This window comes from Balaenoptera acutorostrata, chromosome 1, assembly GCF_949987535.1.
Source record: "Balaenoptera acutorostrata chromosome 1, mBalAcu1.1, whole genome shotgun sequence".
NCBI classification, from domain to species: domain Eukaryota; kingdom Metazoa; phylum Chordata; class Mammalia; order Artiodactyla; family Balaenopteridae; genus Balaenoptera; species Balaenoptera acutorostrata.
Window position 1 is genome coordinate 105,162,822 of NC_080064.1, and position 20,763 is coordinate 105,183,584.

General features: G+C 39.8%; 1 protein-coding gene across 1 annotated transcript in view; it reads right to left on the reverse strand.

Moving 5' to 3' along the window:
* SPAG17 (sperm associated antigen 17) overlaps positions 1-20,763 on the reverse strand; it is a 221,396-nt gene that overhangs the window by 15,368 nt on the left and 185,265 nt on the right. Inside the window, exons 37-44 of the mRNA XM_057553166.1 lie at positions 19,943-20,056; positions 19,361-19,406; positions 17,293-17,392; positions 17,027-17,074; positions 14,408-14,507; positions 13,576-13,678; positions 8,297-8,428; positions 293-429 (exon numbers count right to left, since the gene is read on the reverse strand). Of these exons, the coding sequence (XP_057409149.1) occupies positions 293-429; positions 8,297-8,428; positions 13,576-13,678; positions 14,408-14,507; positions 17,027-17,074; positions 17,293-17,392; positions 19,361-19,406; positions 19,943-20,056 (780 nt within the window). The remainder of the gene's footprint in view (positions 1-292; positions 430-8,296; positions 8,429-13,575; positions 13,679-14,407; positions 14,508-17,026; positions 17,075-17,292; positions 17,393-19,360; positions 19,407-19,942; positions 20,057-20,763) is intronic.

Below are 20,763 nucleotides of genomic sequence, written 5' to 3' on the forward strand. Positions count from 1 at the left end.
TTATCAGTAGCATTTGCCGATTTCTATGGCATAAGAACTCCCAGCATGGCTGACTGCAAGCTAGTGATGGTTTAACAGCTGGCTCATAAAGTTTCTCTCATGAGTGTATATAAGCTGGCTCCAGCAAAGCACTGCCCTGGGTTTATCTCTGTGTGACCTGAAGGGATTCATGTTGAGATGGTTCTTATATTAAATAGTAGTACACAGTGGCTGGAAATCAATAGCCTCAATCAACCAGGAATACATAAAATGCTAACTGGCTCTGGGAAATTTCTTCCCATGTCTGTTTTACCTTTTTGAGAGGTTGAGACTTGGGCTTGGAACTCAGCAAATAGTGAGGTAACCTCACTTTCTCTTTTCTTGCTTGTCCTGCCACATCCTGCAGCAGTGACTGGGTTGGAATTTTCAGAGGCACACATGATTCTGGTTCTGTTAAGAGAGAACATTGAAATTACACCACGTGGATGTTGCTTCCAAAGACATTCAAGATCATACCAGAGCATAGAAGAACATAGAACCAACTCGGGAAATTTTCTTCTTTCCTTCTTAAAGAGATTATTTACAGGAATAAAGGCTTTTATTAATTCTAGTGTTCTATCTTTGCATTTTACAAAGAGATTTTACCTAAGATTAGTCTTCACAACAATCCTATGAGATGGGCAGGGCAGATGCTATTAGCATCACCTTTTTTTCAATAAATGAGAAAAATCAGATTCTAAGAAATCGAGTGACTTGCCTGTAAATCAACAAGGTGCAGTTCAATAAAATGTTGACTCTCAAAGATTTCTTAAAACTAATGAGGAAAAAAATCTTAAGAATTTCTTTGTTTCAACTAGTAAATTTATAGTTCGAAAAAGTGGTATAGTAATCATAGATAAATTAAGCCAAGGAATTAAATCCCCAGATCACTAAATCTGGTGAAGGAGGGAGTAAAAGTAGATAATCTACACAGCTGCAATTTTATGTATTTCTCCAAATATCCAGGAAGTTTAATAAGAATTGTGTTTTAGATCAGCATATTTAAACATCCTTTCTTGAATTTAAATCATCAAGAGAGGAAAGGGAAGGGAACCAATATCTGAGTGTCCACTGTCTGCAGGCAAGCACCACATGCATGTTTTTACATTTAGCATCTGACTTAGTTCTCATAAAGTCCTCTGAGCTGAAGGTAATGGTAACTGTAATCTTTGTATGTTGAGCATTCTCCCCATTGCCCACCTCCACACCCACCCCTAGCACACACACTTCTAGTGCCACAACATCCCTGGCCCCAGCCATCAGGATGGTACACGACCCAAGCAAAGCCAACACAGGCCCTTCACCTGGATATTTCCTGAAGCTGACCGGGATGATCCCATCTTGTCCATTGGCTTATGGGTCTGGAAGAATCAGAACCTTGGACCTCTCTGATCATGTCCCTGCCACATGGACATAGCTTGTCCTTTGTAGGAGAGGATAAAGCCAAACAGGGCAGCAGTCCCTAATGTTTTGGCACCAGGGACCGGTTTTGTGAAAGACAATTTTTCAATGGACGGCGGTGGCGGGGGTGGGGGGATGGTCGGCGGTAACGCGAGCGATGGGGAGCGGCAGATGAACCTTCACTCGCTTGCCCGCCACTCACCTCCTGCTGTGCGGCCCGGTTCCTAACAGGGGTTTCGGGACCCCTGAAACAGGGACAAGTAAGGATGTGACAACACAGAGGAGGGGAGGATGCCCAGAGAGACAGACAATCAGATGCAAACACTCCCCTGAAAAGCCTGAGTGCCCGCATCCAGTCATCCCTGGGCTAGCGCCATAGCCACTCTTCTGTGGTTTGCTTTTGCGCATCAATAAACACCACCCCACCCACTGGCTTTTTTGTTGTTGTTCAATGGGTTTGAGTTTCAGTTCTCAAATTGAAGAGTCCTGACTAATATAACAGTAGTATCTCTTTTCTACAGATGAGGAAACTCAAGCTAAAAAAACTTGTCCTGGAAACCGAAAAGTGGCAAGGTGGGACGTATACCCAGGCGTGTCAGATTCCACAAGGATCACACTCCTGATAGTGTAAGATAATAGAAAATGAGTATTCGTCTCTGCCCCTGGTTCCTGGCATGGCACTCCTAAATCCCTTGTGATTTCCTAAGTGATAAGGTGTTAGGAGTATCTTTAAATATTTGGTCTTTGACCCTGATTCCTGACACAGAGCTCCTAAATCCCTTGGAAATTCCTGGGTGATAGGTGTATCTTTTGACCTGAATGAAGTGACTCTTGGTGGGCTCCTGGATAGCTTCAGGATGGGGGCTGGTCATCAGGAAAACCAAGCCATGATTAGAAGCTTGGAACTTTCAGCCCCACCCCACCCCCATCTTCTGGGAAGGAGAGGGGACATGGAGATGGAGTTAATCATGCCTACATGATGAAGTCTCCACAAAAGTCCCTACAGCACAGAGTTCGGAGAGCTTCCAAGTTGGTGAGCACATCCACAGGCCGGGAGGGTGGTGCACCACAACACCACAGGGACAGAAGCTACCGTGCTAAACCCTTCCAGACCTTGCCCTGTGTACCTCTTCCTTTGGCTATTCATCTCTGCCATTTATCATGTCGCCTATTATATAATAATATATGAGTTCTGTGAACTGTTCTAGTAAATTATGGAACCATAATAGGAGGTCATGGGAACCCCAATTTATAGCTGATTGGTCAAAAGCACAAGTGACAACCTGTACCTGTGGCTGGCATCTGAAGTGGGTGGTGGGCAGCCTTGTGAGACTGAGCCCTTAACCTGTAGAGTCTGTGCTAACTCTGGTTAGTGTCAGAATTGAATTGTAGGACACTCAGCTGGTGTTGCAGAATTGCTTGGTGTGAGAAAAAAACATGCATATCTGGTCACAGAAGTGTTCCATATGAGTAGTGAGTTTTTTCTAGACAACTACCCAGTGTGTCCCAAATTCACCTGTGCTTCATAATCCCCTGGGCTGACTCCGATAAAATAGAGATTCCCTAGCCATATACCAGATAAGCTGTATTTCAGACCAGAACAGAATCAGAATCTCTGGGAATGGAGCTCAGTGATCAGTGTTCTAATGTATTCTCTTTGGTCACTACTGCCTACATAGGCAACCATTCTAACGACCTGATGTGTCTTTTTGTTTGTATTCTTAGCATATGCATATTACTGTCTTATATGAATGCATTTTACCAGTCTAATGGGTACCAAATAATCTCTCATACTATTATTATTAATAGTAAATACTGATATGGAGTTTCTCATGTGCCAGGCACTGCTGTAAGCATTTTACATATACTAACTAATTTAATCCTCACAACCCTATAATGTATATACCATTATACCCCCTTTACAGAAGAGGAAACAGGAATATATAGAGGGGTTAAAGAGCATGCCCACTGTAACATAGTTATTATATGAGGAGTCAAGTAGAGCCTTACATAAGTTATTATATAAGTCATATTATATATATGTCATTATGTAATTATATATTATATAAGTCATAAGCTATTATATAAGGAGCCAGGTAGAGCCTTAGCTCTGCTGTATACCATACTGTCTCCCATAATAGATGGATTATTATCCACTGAATCCTACCCAGGGCTTCCATAGGGATGGGGGGTGGAGGAGGGAGTACTTGAGGGGCTTGGAACAGCAGCTGGTCACCAGCTGAGACAGAAGTATTTTCATACTTAAACAACTGGGTGACTTCCCTGGTGGTCCAGTGGTAAAGAATCCGCCTTCCAATGCAGGGGACACGGGTTCGATCCCTGGTCGGGGAACTAAGATCCCACATGCCATGGGACAACTAAGCCCGCCCGCCTCAACTACTGAGCTCGCGAGCCTCAACTAGAGAGCCCACACGCTCTGGAACCTGCATGCCACAACTACAGAGACCACGCGCCCTGGAGCCTCCACACCACAACCAGAGAGAGAAAACCCGCACGCCACAACTAGAGAGAAGCCCGGGCACCACAACGAAGAGCTCATGTGCTACAAGGAAAGATCGCGCGTGCTGCAACTAAGACCCAATGAAGCCAAAAATAAATCAATTAAATAAATAAATAAACAAACAAATAAATAAATAATCTTTAAACAACTGGGATGGTCCAACTAGTGGAATCATCTGAAATTACAGCTGAATCCGACACAACTGAAGAACAAGTAATGGTTCCCTGTTTCTATGCTGAGGTCGACTGTGGTATTTATGCACAATAATGTTTTGGTTTTGGTTTTTTGCTTCCTCTCAGAGCATAGCTTTATTTACTTCTTCTCTGAGCACAGCTTCCCTGTAGATGGATTGTATTTCTCTGCCCCGTTGACTCTGAGCTCAGCCTTAAGACTTGCTCTGACCCATAAATATAGGTGGAAGCGGCTGCGCCAGTTCTGAGCAGAGGCTGAGAGCGGCAGTCCGCAATCCATCTCTCTCGATCCTCCTGATTCACCTCTCCTGAGCTCCGACCCTGTGTCCTGAGGACAGCCAGCCACAGAGGGTGGGGCTCCTTCAGCACGGGAGCGGAATACACCTGAGCTCTGCCTGCGGCCGCGGGCGTGCTGAAGAAAAGCTTAACCACTGCCTCCCTGGAGAAAAACCGCCCTGGTTGGTACACTTTGCAAGTGTGTGGCATTTGCTGATTTCTCACGGTGGCTGACTCACGCTCTCAACGTGGTGTCATTGAATGTGGGGCTGGGAAGAGACAGATCTCAGGGGCCTGGTGCCGACTCCAGCACGTGCTGCCTGCAGTCTGGAGCAGGCTGCACAATCAGCTCACAGCCCCCAAAACTGGTTGTTTAGCCACTATAGGATTTATGCAGTGTTATCATAGCGAATGCTGACAAGTTCATTTTTATTTCACCAAATCCAAACCTCCTCTGACTCTCTTTTATTTCCCAAACACTTCTTGTACTATTACCAAATAAGAATACTCTGATCTACTTACAATGGCTCCCAGTTCATTTCTACTCAGGCTTTTGAACACATTCTTTCTTTTTTTTTTTTTTGTATAAAATACTCTTTTCTCTTCCCTACATCTGGAGGGTAGTGTAGTAAACTATAGAGAATTCAGAGTCAAAAACTCATTTTCTGGCCCTGGCGCAGTCCCAGATTTGCTGTATGATTTTAGATGCTGCTTGACTTTCTCTAGGTTTCAGTTTCCTCAAGTGAAATGAGGGTTGTCTCAGGTGATCCAATCTTAAACTTTAAAATCTGTGCAATTGTATTTATTCTTTAAGACCACCTCTCCCATAAAGTTTTCCCCACTGCTTGTGTTAATCTCTTCCTACCCTGAACTTCTTTAAACTTCATTGTTTATATCAAAATTTAATTTACCACTTATAGTAGAATCACATTATTGTCTCTTATTAGCTCAAGTATTTCAGCGTGTAGGGGTGCTGTAGGTGTCCCTCTTGTTTCAAAACAATTTTTTTCCTCCTTCAAACACTCCCATTCCTTTGAATCTCATGCCATCGTACTGTTTTACCTACGACATCTCCAAGTAGTTGTCATTTACTGACCTTCTCAATCATTCCCTTGATTCATTGCAGATCTTGACATCTTGGATGGTCTTCCACTTCATGGCTCTTGGTGACACCCCCTGGATGACCCATCCAACACCCTGTCTGCTCTGATTTTTCCATCACCCTGTTTCTTCATCTCTTCCTCTTCTCCATCTCAGAAATTCCCATGGTCATATCTTTGCCCTTGGCAACACCAATAATTTTACCACTTTCCAAATCTGTTTCAAGCTACCCTCTCTAGATCACTACTTCCTATTCTTCTAGCTTATTACTCTATCATATCTGTCAAGCAATTATTTGACCTTCTTGAGACCTCTAATCAATGGACACTGTCACTTTAAATAATCAGTCACCCTTTCTTGTTTTGCTTTCCTGTTTCTCCGGAATGGATTTTATACTCTTATCGTTATATCCACTCCTTTGCCATCACACTCACTCATCTCCCCAATACCATGTATCTGTATTCTTTCTCCTCTCTCCTGTCACTGTGGATGAGGTGACCCTACTCACATCCGAGGTCAAATCTGCCACTCAGGGTCTGCCCCAAATGTCATGTTCTCTCACCTTCTTTAACACTTTGCTATCCTGCAATCAGGCTCCCTTCTCCTGCATCATAAGTTCTCTCTTCCTACAGAATTATCATCATTTGCAAATCAACATGCTCTAGTATGTCTAATTTTCAAAAAACCTCTCACTTGGCCACACATCTCCCTCCAGCTGCAGTCCCACTACTTTATTCTTTTCCGCAAAACTCTTGGTTACACCTATGTATTCCTGCTGCCGCTGCTTCCTCTTTAGCCATTCTATACATAAGCGGCTTCAGTTGGCTTTGGTCTCCCCCGTGCCCTGGAACTGCTCTTGTCTAGATCACCAGTGATCACTATTGCCCAATTCCATGGTTATTCTTTATCTTACTCGACTTTTGAGGAGCATTTAATATACTCGAAACACTCAGTCATTTTCACACTCCTATTTTTCATCTACCTTGCTGGCTTTTTCTTCTTAGCTGCCCTAACTGGTTCCTCCTCTGCCTGATTTTTACATTCTAGAGTTTGCCTTAGGTTGGTTCTCAAAGCATGACCCTGTTTCAGCAACATCTGCACCATCTGGAAACCTGGTACAACTACGAATTCTCAGCCTCACAACTGGTCACATTAGTTAACTTAGGAATCACCCTTGATTCCTCTTATTTCTCACCCTCGTGTCCAATCGACCAGCAAGCCCTGTTGTCTCTACCTCCAGGATATATTTCCAATTAATTTGCTTCTCACCGTCTCCACCTCGAGCTCCTTAGTCCAGGTCTCTGTCCACACTCACACGTATCTTCTGTTGTTTCCTCCCTGCTTCCACCTTCCCCACTTCTCTCTTCCCTTGCCACGAGCTATTGGCCACACAACTACCAGAGGGATCTTTTTCAAATATAAATTAGTCAGGTAACGACCCTGCTGCTCAAAACCTTCCAGTGGTGTCTGACTACAACTCCACTTAGAATAAAACTCAAAGTTCCCTATGCAGCATCACGGGATCTCACTGCTGTCCCTCTCTCTGACCTCATCTTCTACTTGTTCTGATGCCCATTTTCTTCCAGCTCCATGCCTTATTTTCTGTTTCTTCTCTCCTCAGGGCCTTCATATTTGCTGTTCCCACTATCTGGAATATTCCTTCCTCCCCAGTCTTTGAATGGCTGCCTCCTTCTTGTCCCTCTTGTCTCAGCTCAAATGTCCCTTCACAGAGGGGCCTTCAAACCCCCTAATGGAGTGCTGTCTCTCTGCCCGAGACACTCTCCATACATTATACTGTTACACTATGTGACACCATTTATCATAATCTGAATTTGATGTGTTTACTTATTTATTGTCTAGGTTTGCCCATAGCATGTTCAGCTGTATATGTCTTTGGCTTCTTAATTGCTGTATTTCCATGCCTAGAACAATGCCTGGCATTGAGTAAAATCACCCCCTAAATGAATAAACCTTATAAGAGAGATAAGATTAAAGTCAGGAAGGCAAAAGGCTTGTACAAGGTAAATCCCTAATTCACCCATAAATGTGGCAAGATGCTCCCTCTATAAGAGGTAACTAAGACCCATCAGCAGATTCCCAGCTCACTTTCAATATGGAACATGTCCACAGGAATCAAGGGGTGCAAATGTATCTACACAATTTAAATTACTGTTTTTCTTTCTTTCTTTCTTTTTTTACCACCCATATTTAGTTGAATTAACTGCTGTGAAATCAGTGTAATATGACTCCATGGGAACTAGATATTATTCTGTAGTATTCCACACTTCAGTTTCTGCTACCCCAATAAGACGATGTGCTGTGCAAGACAGAGACTACATCTTACGTTTCTCTTCTAGCACCTGCAGACCAAGGAAGTAATAGGTAAATCTAAGTCCAACTACCAAATCACTGGCTGCTCAAACAAAGCTACCAGGTTCCTGAGTTTCAGTAAATCACACAAGCTCTTAGAACCATGAGGGATAAAATAAAATAATAAATGAATCAAAATAAAATAAAATGAAGAAATAAAATAACAAATCTTAAAAAAAATTTTGTCATCTCTTTCCTTCAGTGCGGGACTTGTAGTCATTCTCAAAATATTTTTTGAGATACTTTGATGTTCTAAGAAGCCTTACGAAGTCCCATAGGTTCAGGATACATGACCCTCTAGAATTTTTTTCTGTAACCTCCAACCATGCCCTCAGCCCCCAGGGCCATCTCCCATACTCCAAAAAGACATGATGTTCAGTGTTGAGAAACAATGAGATGAAGCAAATGACTGCCATACCTTTGATAGATACTGTTAAATTTTCAGTTTGTTTCTGGTTAGCAGACTCCTTGGTACTCGCAGAGTTCTCCGATTTTGGAAGACTAAGCGTATCTGAGGATTCCTGTTCTGAAACTTTATTTTTCTGGGAATCTTAAAAAAAACCCAGAACAAATATTTTAAAGTGATATTCTGGACAATGATACAATGACTACTAATGTTTGTATTACAATGAACAAGGGGCCTTTCCCCCCACCCTCTTTAGAAAGACTAAATGGAAGAAAGCCATGAAGAGGCTGGGATTATCATTATATGACAAATGTTTGCCATTAACAAACAGGACAGTATCTGTAAAACTCAAACTCCCAAGGAGCTAGCTGGTTCTTTCCGGGCCTTATGACCACATAATAGTTGTTACCTTGTTGGCTTATGAAACAGGGACCAGGTAATTTGGCCTACTTTTACTTGGCAAGAGTAACTAAAATGTGATATTTTTTAAAAAGTTTCCACTCTTAAATCCATTTATTACTATGAACATGTAGCTCTTTATTAAAATGCACTCTAAGAAATCAGTGCAATATGAAACAAGTTTTAAATAAATTTATCAAGGACTGGGGATGCAAACACATTTCAACTTGTGTGTACGCCAACCCTGGTTAAATGGTGGTGGCTGCCTGGAGGACTGTGTTGAAAAAATTGTGGCCTCGCCCCCTTTCAAGGGGAGAGTGGGTTTCATTGGTTAGTGTCGTCTGCCCAGGGTGCAGGTGGCAGCACAAGCACCATCAGACTTCATCACATCACATCTACAAGTCATTGTTCCAGCCTTAATCTTTGCTTTGCAAACTCTGTGGTAATTGGCTGTGCTCATTCCAGGCAGCTGAATTTGTGGTATTGTACAGTAGAAAATCCCTCTATCTGGGCATTTTAACCACCCAGTTTGTTAAAGAGAAGCACTAAATTTCATTTCATCCCTAAATTCTTCAACATGCATCTCCTGAAATGAAGACATTCCCCTACAAGTTCACAACACCATCACCAAACCCAAAAAATCTTACAGTAATCCAACAATGCCCTCTCATATAGAGTCTCTAAATCAAACTCATGTAATTCATCCAAAAATTTTCGATAGCTGTTTTTTTCTCAATCCAGCATTCAAAATGAATGTATCACAAGTAGTTTTTATGCCTCTTTTGTCTTTTTTTATTAGAGAACAATCACCTCATCTTCAAAAAAATTTTTAATGACATTTACTTTTTTTTTTAACATCTTGATTGGAGTATAATTGCTTTACATTGTTGTGTTAGTTTCTGCTATATAACAAAGTGAATCAGCTATACGTATACATATATCCCCATAAACCCTCTCTCTTGTGTCTCCCTCCCACCCTCTCTATCCCACCCCTCTAGATGGTCACAAAGCACTGAGCTGATCTCCCTGTGCTATGCAGCTGCTTCCCACTAGCTATCTATTTTACATTTGGTAGTGTATATATGCCAATGGTACTCTCTTACTTTGTCCCAGCTTATACTTCCCCCTCCCCGTGGGTACATCTCTGGGCTTTCTATCCTGTTCCATTGATCTATATTTCTGTTTTTGTGCCAGTACTATACTGTCTTGATTACTGTAGCTTTGTAGTATAGTCTGAAGTCAGGAAGCCTTATTCCTCCAGCTGTTTTTCTTTCTCAAGATTGCTTTGGCTATTCGGGGTCTTTTGTGTTTCCATACAAATTGTGAAATTTTTTGTTCTAGTTCTGTGAAAAATGCCATTGGTAGTTTGATAGAGATTGCATTGAATCTGTAGATTGCTTTGGGTAGTATAGTCATTTTCACAATGTTGATTCTTCCAATCCAAGAATATGGTATATCTCTCCATCTGTTTGTATCATCTTTAATTTCTTTCATCAGTGTCTTATAGTTTTCTGCATACATGTCTTTTGTCTCCTTAGGTAGCTTTATTCCTAGGTATTTTATTCTTTTTGTTGCAATGGTAAATGGGAGTGTTTTCTTAATTTCTCTTTCAGATTTTCCATCGTTAGTGTATAGGAATGCCAGAGATTTCTATGCATTAATTTTGTATCCTGCTACTTTATCAAATTCATTGATTAGCTCTAGTAGTTTTCTGGTAGCATCTTTAGGATTCTCTGTGTATAACATCATGTCATCTGCAAACAGTGACAGTTTTACTTTTTCTTTTCTGATTTGGATTCCTTTTATTTCTTTTTTATCTCTGATTGCTGTGGCTAAAACTTCCAAAACTATGTTGAATAATGGTGGTGAGAGTGGGTAACCTTGTCTTGTTCCTGATCTTAGAAGAAAGTGTGTTCTGTTGGTTTTGGATGGAATGTCCTATAAATATCAATTAAATCTATCTGGACTAATGTCTCATTTAAAGCTTGTGTTTCCTTATTTATTTTCATTTTGGATGATCTGTGCATTGGTGAAAGTGGGGTGTTAAAGTCCCCTATTATTATTGTGTTACTCTCGATTTCCTCTTTTATGGCTGTTAGCATTTGTCTTATGAATTAAGGTACTCCTATGTTGGATGCATAAATATTTACGATTGGTATATCTTCTCCTTGGATTGATCCCTTGATCATTATGTAGTTTCCTTCTTTGTCTCTTGTAATGGTCTTTATTTTAAAGTCTGTTTTGTCTGATATGAGAATTGCTACTCCAGCTTTCTTTTGACTTCCGTTTGCATGGAATATCTTTTTCCATCCCCTCACTTTCAAGTCTGTATGTGTCCCTAGGTCTGAAGCGGGTCTCTTGTAGACAGCATATATATACGGGTCTTGTTTTTGTATCCATTCAGCCAGTCTGTGTCTTTTGGTTGGAGCATTTAATCCATTTGCATTTGAGGTAATTATCGATATGTATGTTCCTATTACCATTTTCTTAATTGTTTGTTATTGTAAGTCTTTTCCTTCTCTTGTGTTTCCTGCCTAGAGAAGTTCCTTTAGCATCTGTTGTAAAGCTGGTTTGGTGGTGCTGAATTCTCTTAGCTTTCGCTTGTCTGTAAAGGTTTTAATTTCTCCGTCGAATCTGAATGAGATCCTTGCTGCATAGAGTAATCTTGGTTGTAGGTTTTTCCTTTTCATCACTTTAAATAAGTCCTGCCACTCCCTTCTGGTTTGCAGAGTTTTTGCTGAAAGATCAGCTGTTATCCTTATGGGGATTCCCCTGTATGTTATTTGTTGCTTTTCCCTTGCTGCTTTTAATATTTTTTCTTTATATTTAACTTTTGATAGTTTGATTAACATGTGTCTTGGCGTGTTTCTCCTTGGACTTATCCTGTATGGGACTCTCTGTGCTTTCTGGACTTGATTGACTATTTCCTTTCCCATATTAGGGAAGTTTTCAACTACAATCTCTTCAGATATTTTCTCAGTCCCTTTCTTTTTCTTCTCTTCTTCTTCTGGGAGCCCTATAATTCGAATGTTGGTGCGTTTAATGTTGTCCCAGAGGTCTCTGAGACTGTCCTCCATTCTTTTTTCTTTATTCTGCTCTGCGGCAGTTATTTCCACTATTCTATCTTCCAGGTCACTTACCCGTTCTTCTGCCTCACTTATTCTGCTATTGATTCCTTCTAGAGAATTTTTAATTTCATTTATTGTGTTGTTCATCATTGTTTGTTTGCTCTTTAGTTCTTCAAGTTCCTTGTTAAACATTTCTTGTATTTTCTCCATTCTATTTCCAAGATTTTGGATCATCTTTACTATCATTATTCTGAATTCTTTTTCAGGTAGACTGCCTATTTCCTCTTCATTTGTTTGGTCTGGTGGGTTTTTACCTTTCTCCTTCATATGCTGCATATTTCTGTGTCTTCTCATTTTGCTTAACTTACTGGGTTTGGGGTCTCCTTTTAGCAGGCTGCAGGTTCATAGTTCCTGTTGTTTTTGGTGTCTGCCCCCAGTCGGTAAGGTTGGTTCAGTGGGTTGTTTAGGCTTCCTGGTGGAGGGGACTGGTCCCTGTGTTCTGGTGGATGAGGCTGGATCTTGTCTTTCTGGTGGGCAGGACCGAGTCCTGTGGTGTGTTTTGGGGTGTCTGTGAACTTAGTATGATTTTAGGCAGCCTCTCTGCTAATGGGTGGGGTTGTGTTCCTGTCTTGCTAGTTGTTTGGCATGGGGTGTCCAGCACTGGAGCTTGCTGGTCTTTGAGTGGAGCTGTCTTAGCATTGAGATGGAGATCTCTGGGAGAGGTCTCACCAATTGATATTATGTGGGACCAGGAGGTCTCTGGTGGTCCAGTGTCCTGAACTCAGCTCTCTCACCTCTGAGGCTCAGGCCTGACACCCGGCCAGAGCACCAAGACCCTGTCAGCCATACAGAATTATCAAGATAGTGGTCACTGGCAAGTGAAACCACAAGAGAATAGGCCCATGCTGTGCCTGGTTCTGCTGAGCAATTTTCAGACATCAGCTCATTCTGGCAACAGGGCGACTGGGTCAGTGAGGCAGGATGGTGTCTGTGAGGTGGGCGGCGCTCAGCAGATGCGAGGCCTGAGGGGCCCTGTTGAAGCCCTCGGGGAAGGCCGACGGCGGCCAGGACTCCGGCCTCCTGTGGCTGCGGCCTCTTTAGCATCTCCTTCCCGGCATCACGTTGCTCTCATTCCTGCTTTGGTGGCCGTGCCTTTACCCTGAGGTTCTTCATGAGGTAAGCATTCCCTGAGGTGATGCGTGAAAAGTGCGGGCCTCGCTGAAGCGTGAAAAACGGGAGTGGAGTCATGGGGCCAATGACATTGACTTTTTTGAAGAGTCTGGGTCAGTTGTCTTATTAAATGTGTCTACATTCTGGTTTATCTGATTGTTTCCTTTTGATTAAATTCAGGTCAAGGATTTTTGGTGAGAATTCTACACAGGTTCTAGGAACAATATTCATAGTGCATTATATGAGAAAACATCTAATGCTAGGTTGTCTCACACATGGTAGAAGTTTGATCACTTGGTTAAGGTGGAAAATGCCATCTCCCTCCATTGTAAAGGCATATTCTACTCCTCATAATTAGCATGAAATACATGAGGTGATACTTCGAGACCATGTAAATGTCCTGTTCTCCAACAACATTTCATTACTCCCTTGATTTTTAAATTAGTCAGGTCTTCTTAATGCTTTTAGGTAAATTTTAAGCACACAGGATGAAAACTAAATTTTATTTACATTTTAGTTTCCTCATATAACTCAGCCAAATCTATAATATATAGGTCACACTGTGTTATGTCATTAGCTGTTACTGAGACAAAAAGTGGTAGGAACTAGTTATGTTCTACATTAACAGGAATAAAAGCTACATGAACATATTACCTGGAGGAAGACTGGATGTATTTTGAACAGCTGTTTTGCTTGCATCCTCGTCTTTCTTGGTAAAAGAAGGCAAGTTTTTGGAAAGGGTGTCCAGATAATTAAACTTAAAGGAAAAATCAAAGATTTATTTTAGACTTACACGTGGCTGAAAGGCAAGTGCTACAAGCATGCTAAGTTGGTAAGCAGTGATAAAAGCATATTTTTTAAGGTCCTGAAAAGAAAGTTTGCAAACTACAAGTTGTTCAAGAAACTGATTAACTCAATTCTGGATTTTGTTAATTAGTCATAATTTCCCATAATTTCTTGTCAGGCAGCCTCTGGTTAATAAAAACATCTGGAATTTTCAAAGAAGCACAAGGAGTTCTCAACACATGAAAATCCTCCCTTTGCTTGAGAGTTTCAAGGTTTCATAGGAGAGGAGAACCATGTTCTCCTTCCATGGGTTTCCAAGAACTCACAATCTCTCAGTGTTGCCTCACCAGCTGATGGGTGAGGACATTTTAATAGAATAAAAACTTCAAAATGGGATTTATCAGTGGATAATCATCATTAGGGAGAATTCAACCCAAAAAAGAGCTTAAAATAGATGGGAGAACGTAATTAATAGTGATAATGCAAGGCAGGGAGGTAGAGCTGTAGGAATACACTGGCAAAGAATTTCCCTCTCACATGCTAGTGAGGACATGATTTGGAGAGTATGGGTTAGTCAATTGGGTTGATGCTTGAAGCAGGAAAGAAACAACATCAAGATAGATAGGTTACATTAAAAGCATAGGCATTGTATCAACTTTTATGAAGACTCATTCAATTTTTGTTAATTACATTCAATTACCTGAGACTGATATAACTTGCTTAGTTCAGATTTGCAGTAGGGCGATATTGTTTTGTTCCTAATTTCCTTTAGATAGTTTTGTGTCTTTTCAATTTCCTTCCTGGTGGATATTTCCATAACGATGTAAAACAAGACACAGAACATTAACAAAAACTGTTATTTTCTTTTGTTTCAGCTCTAAATCCCACAGAAAATGGGGATCACTAACAAAACTGATAAGAATTAACTCAGGCATTTTTTTGTCAGCTTGTTTCAGCTCATTTTCTGCTTCTTCTAGAATCAGTCACATTTCTGACCTCAGAAATTAGACTTTCATGTAAGATAGGAAATAATGATACCAGCTAGTAGTCTGGTTTTACAGTTGATCTCAAAAGGCTACAAACCACATGGATGACCTTTTTGCATGTCTTTCCATTTCTCTGAGGTTTGAATGGCTTATGAATAATGCAATTAATGATCACAAAGTAAAATAAAAACAATCATAATCTTGCTAGCTGACTTTTCATATTAGAAAATGTACTGGGGAGGCAATAGTCCAGCTAAAAACTACACTTCCCAGCCTTCCCTCTATATACGGATAGCCAGTAAGATGTAAACTGAAGTCACTGGGTAAGACTTCAGAAAGCTTTTAAAGAGGGCTAACTCAGCTGGAGGGCTTTCTCTTTGTCCTTGCTTCATCTCTTTTCCTACTTCCTAAAATATGAATGAAATGGCTGTAGCTGCAGCAGTCATTTTGCAACTATGAAGCAAACTTGAGGATGGAAATCATGTGCTAAGAATGATGGAACAGAAAAAAGGAAGGAATCTTAGTTCCTGATGATGATGTGGCACTGCCTGCCATGGACTGCCCACTTCTGACTTCTTTTACATTAGGAAAAATAAACTTCTTTCTTGTAAAGCACTGATTTGGGGGTTGTCCGTTAAATGCAGCCAAACCTAACCCTATCTGAAATAACTTTCATTTTTAAGTGCTTATTGCATGCCAGGGAAACTTTGCAAAGTACTTTACATTTAATCTTACAGTAACTCTATGAGTTACTATTATTATCCCCATTTTATTCGTCAAAAATTCAAGGCATAGAGAAGTAACTAGTAAGAGGTAAAGTCTGAATTAAAATCCAGGTTGCCTGCACCAAAGCCCGTGATCTTGAGAAGTCCTTATGCAAGTCAGCTGTTAGTGAACTGACAGAGATCTTAGATACTCGGTGGTCTAATCATCCTCATTTTATAGATAAGCAAACCGAATTCCTGAAGTAAATTTTACTGAAGTAAAACAACCAGCTGGAATCATACAGTCTGCAAATAATCAAATTGGAGCTGATTCTAGGTCTGCTGGCTCTAAAACCAGTGCTCTTTCTCTTATACTAGATGGTCTCTCTGGAAATACTGGCTGAATGACAATCCTCTTATTTAAACAACTTGAATTTCTCATTAAAATATCTCTACTGCATCACTGGATTCATTCATCAATCTATGGCAGTCTGGCTACTGCCTATCACTCTCTTAAAATTGTTCTCACAAAAGAAATCAATAAACCTTCCAACTGATAAGCACAAATTCCTCTTTTCATTCTCCTTTCTGATTCTTCCATGGCATCTGACATTTGTTGACTACCTTCTATTTCCTTGAAACTTTCTCCTTCCTTAACCCTCCTCCCCTGTGCATTTTCCATGTTGCCAGACCTTCTCTTTCTAGGACACATATCTAATTATGTGTTTCACTTTCTTCTTAAAAAACTTTTGTTGGCTTGCCATTCCTACCTATGGGTTAAAATTCAAAATTGTTAATGTTTCAAAAAATTTTTTAAATGTGAATGGATAACACATGCAAATGTACATAATTCAAAAAGTAGAAAAGAGTACATAATGAAAAGGAAGTCCATCTTGCACTATCCCCTAACCTCTCAGTCTCCTTCTCCACAGGCACTCACTGTCAGCAGGCTCTTGGATATCCTTTCAGGGATATTCTATAGGACAGTATATACTTCTAGTTTGACCTTGTATAGAGGGGTGGCCCATGAGACCTAAGGTCTTATCTCACCACTTCTCCAACACATTCCACAAGGTAGCCCAGACGTTTTTATTAAGAAGCATATTCATCCTGGGAGTCATTCTGGAGAGGAGCCATGCAAATGTGTACAGTGGTACCATATGTACTCCTGTACACTCAATAAATATATCTGGCTTCCTTTCTTTAGGGCAAGAGGGCTGGGGTTGGAATCCTCAGCTAGGATTGAAAGGAAACCAGAGCACATAATGCTTAGAGCACATTCCTCGTGTGCATTATAAGAATCCTTGCATGTTTACAACTATGCTCTGCATTAAGTTCTAGAATATTTATTAGTATATTAGAATTACCAAAGCACAGAGAATACCTGAGAGCTTCCGTGCTTATGAGAGAGAGAGGATCTACCTAATGGTCAAATGGGCTTCCTCAAAAGATAATAACGTCACTGCCCAAAAGATGAATGACTGCTGGGCAGAAATGTAGTAGAATTTAAAGAACATCGGGGAGCCTGGGTGGTAGGACTTTGAAACCCATCCCATTCTAAAATTCTATGACTCCACCAAACTGGGTCTTTCACATGCTTATTTTATGTATAGTTTGGGGTAGAATTACCTCTTTTGAGCTAACTTTTCTTTCCAGTGCTTTGTTGTTTCTTTGTGCCTGTGTAAAAGGAAAGGAAAAAAATATGATGAAAAAGGGCAATGTTCTCAGCTTACAGATGATAAAAGAAAACCCACCCCTGTATGATAAATTGTTAACAGCATGGAAGATGAAAGGCTAATTCCTTGATGTAGTCACCCACTGTATGACACCCGCACCTCTCCATTTCCTCATCATTTCCTTAATACTGATTGGAACACATTATTGGATCAGCTTACCTCCATTTCTTTTCAGAGAAATCTGTCTCAGAGGTTTCTGGTGGACATTCTGTAGTATTAGCCAAAGACTGCTTGAATAAATCGGCTAGGTGGGCTGCAACTTTAAAAACAGATGCATTTAACTTTTATCCTCACTTCTTGACAGCCCAACACACAATCAGTACCTAATTACTCATTTGAGATGTTTTCTAAGAGCCTATATTGAGTCTATCAAGTGATTACTAGAATTTCCATGACCAAGCTATAATATAACAGGAAACCAGGTATCTCTATGAAATACCCTCTTAGAGAACACACATCTTATAGTCAAAATGTAAAATGTAAGTGACACCTCATTTGTCCCACATCACTGGGGGCATCAGTGTTCTACCTAACGGAATTTCTTCACATCTGAAGCACCAAAGCTCAAAAAAATTAAATACTTTATTGAAATTGTTTTTCTAAAAAAATATCTAAAGATCTAAATCTAAGAATATGAATATAATACAACAGTTATTTGATAATTCGGGCAGTGGTTCTCAGAGGTTATTCCAGAGAACATGGTCTTGGCGGGATGTTTAACAGGAGATTAAAAAAGAAAGAAGGTTCCATGTTCCATGGTTCTATGAGTTTGGGAAACACTGATTTTTACAAGGTTAAATATGTTTCATTACTGTAGAGCTTTTCTGGACCCTTAATTAGTTCATGTACCTTGTGGCTGTCTAAGAAAATAAGGCAATATGCAGCATTATGCAAACTTATGTTAGCATAGAACTCACTTTTTTTTTCTGGAGCTGTCTCATAGACTAGTGTTTTAGGAAGTAATTTGGGGAGCAGTGACTTAGGATCACCACTATTAATGTGTCAGGGGCAGCTGTAAACATGCAAGACTGTTTGATTCCTGCATCTGTTTGTCTGTTTGAAAAATACATTAGATTTGTCCTTCACTATTAGGCAGCCTGTGCATTTACCTTACAGTGATTGTTCCCTCACACCAGAGGTTAAAAATTCAAATGCTACAATGTAGGGTCACCAGATAAAGTATAGGGCATCTAGTTAAATTTGAATTTCAGATAAACAACAAAAAATCTTTAGTATAAGTATGCTCCATGTTATTTTGGGACATACTTATAACAAAAAAAAAATTGTTGTTTGTCTGAAATTCAAATTTAACTTGGCCTTCTGTATTTTTATTTGCTAAATCTGGCAACCCTAACATAAGAGGCCACCCAGGAAAAAGAGTGACAACAGAGTGTAAGGACAGGAGACACTGGTGGCTGTGATGGATTCTTTTGTTCATGGCAGTTCTAAAGGGGCAGCTGCTAATCATCTTAAGCTACATGTCACTGTGTGGTAATGGGACATTTCAAGATAAGGAAAATTCAGATACAGAAACAACTAAAGCAACTGTGCAAGACAACACTGTGGGGGACACACAAACACATATGTGGGCTGAATGGAGCCCGTGGCTGCCAGTTTCTGACTTTTGTCATATGACCAAAATAGAAAAGAAAACCCCAAACCACAGAAATTCTCCACTGCTTGTCTTCTGTGAACTATGGAACCATATAACCAAGTTTGTTGGGGCTGTATATATCCCCAAATAAATAAGCTTTCCAAGAGTAGACTGCTTGGGCCACATATAGTGCAAAACAGTGCAAGGTTTTGGTGATACCTGTGTAGTTGCTCCAAAGTTCTGTGTGTGTGTGTGTGTGTGTGTGTGTGTGTGTGTGTGTGTGTGTGTGTGTGTATTGGGAGTAGGGTGTTGGTTGGTTGACTGTTTCCTTCCTGTATGTTTGCTATGTTCTAAATGCAAGTTGAGGCTAACTTAAAAGCCAAATGTCAACTTTTTTCATTCAAAATGTGATAGTTAAAGATAAATTAGAGGCAATCATGGTTTGAAGGATCTCACAATTTAGGCAGGAAAAAAATATATAAATAAATCACTACAATACAACATGGCTAATATGACAACAGAAATATGTACACGGTACTTTGCTATCAGATGAGAGAATAACTGAGAAGTGTATTCAAGATTGTTCCTTTGCAATCTGTAACTATTTTGCAGAAAAATATTAAATATAATTACCTTCAGTAACACAACTTTTTGTAGTTTCCTCCATTTTAGGGAAAGACTGTAATGAAGACAGAATTCCTTAATGATGATGATTATATTACATACAAAATTTACTTTGTTTAGAAGGATTCCTTATGTGATCAAATTGATCTTTTATGGAACTTACTATAAAATGAATTAGTTTTTTAATGCCAATACAAAAAGTGACTTGATTTTTTTTAGTAATTTCTTTCACTTAGCAAATTTCTAAAAATGGAAATCATTTTAAGTGTAGAAATTGATTTTTCTTCCTTCTTCCTATTTCATTCATTAATTCATAAGACATTTCAATGAATGTCAGTTTCTCTGAAGACAATAAAAACTTTTACTTAAGAGCCTTCAGAATTAGTTATGATTTAAGGAAGAGCCTAAAAAGCTTTTGGAAAATTCAATATATATAAGGGATCAGAGTTCCACAGAAATAAGAAATTATAAGGAGGGAGAAAATGCTTCATAGAAGTGGCAGAAACAGCTATTATTTACAATATTTTGTCTCGAAGCATTTAATATTGAAACAATAGTAAAACCACTAGAGTAAAAACATTTCTTTCTCACCATAACTAGCTTGAGGAGATCTGCAGCATTGGCTCTCTCCTCCTCAGTTCTGGAATCTTTAACTGTCATTTCCTGTAGCTCATCTTCTTTCTTTAGAATATGGTTTATATAATCCTAAATCAGTAGAATAAAAGAAATCAATAAAATGCAGAAATATGGTAGAGAGAGACACAGAATAGTCAACATCAGCTTGAAATATTACAAAAAGGTTAAGAATATGTAAGTTTACAAGGCTCAACAACCAGTTACTGGTCAAGCAATCTGGAAAGGCTTTTCATTAATACATTAATAAACAAAGACCTGAAAACTCCAAAAGCAAAGCTTTAAGAGCCACAGGACATTATAATTGTCTGAGGACCTCAGAGAGGCCCAACTTCTCATTCAGTGCTCCAGTGTCCTCATCAATAAAATGGACAGAGTTGGCTTAGATGATTTCTAGAGTCCTTTCCAGGTATAGCCTTTATGATGAGATCTATGAATGTAAGTTACTCAGTTCATGCCTTTGTTTCCAAGAGAAATATACTTTACCTTTTGCATAAATATTTGATCTGTTTTCACAAATAACGGTCCCCTGCTGTAATGCCAGGTATTGGGTATATAACCATAAACAAAACACATATGATACCTGTTCTGAGAGAGCTGACACACTTGACAGTGAGAAGTTATAGATATGCTTATACAGTTAACTATATATGTACAAATTCTTAGACTATTTCCAAAAACCAACAATCCTTTTCTTCCTCGGACAAGTATCAGGTTAATATGCAGTTCTACCTTTTTCCAGAGGTTACTAGATCAGTTTTCCATATAGTGAGAGAGGA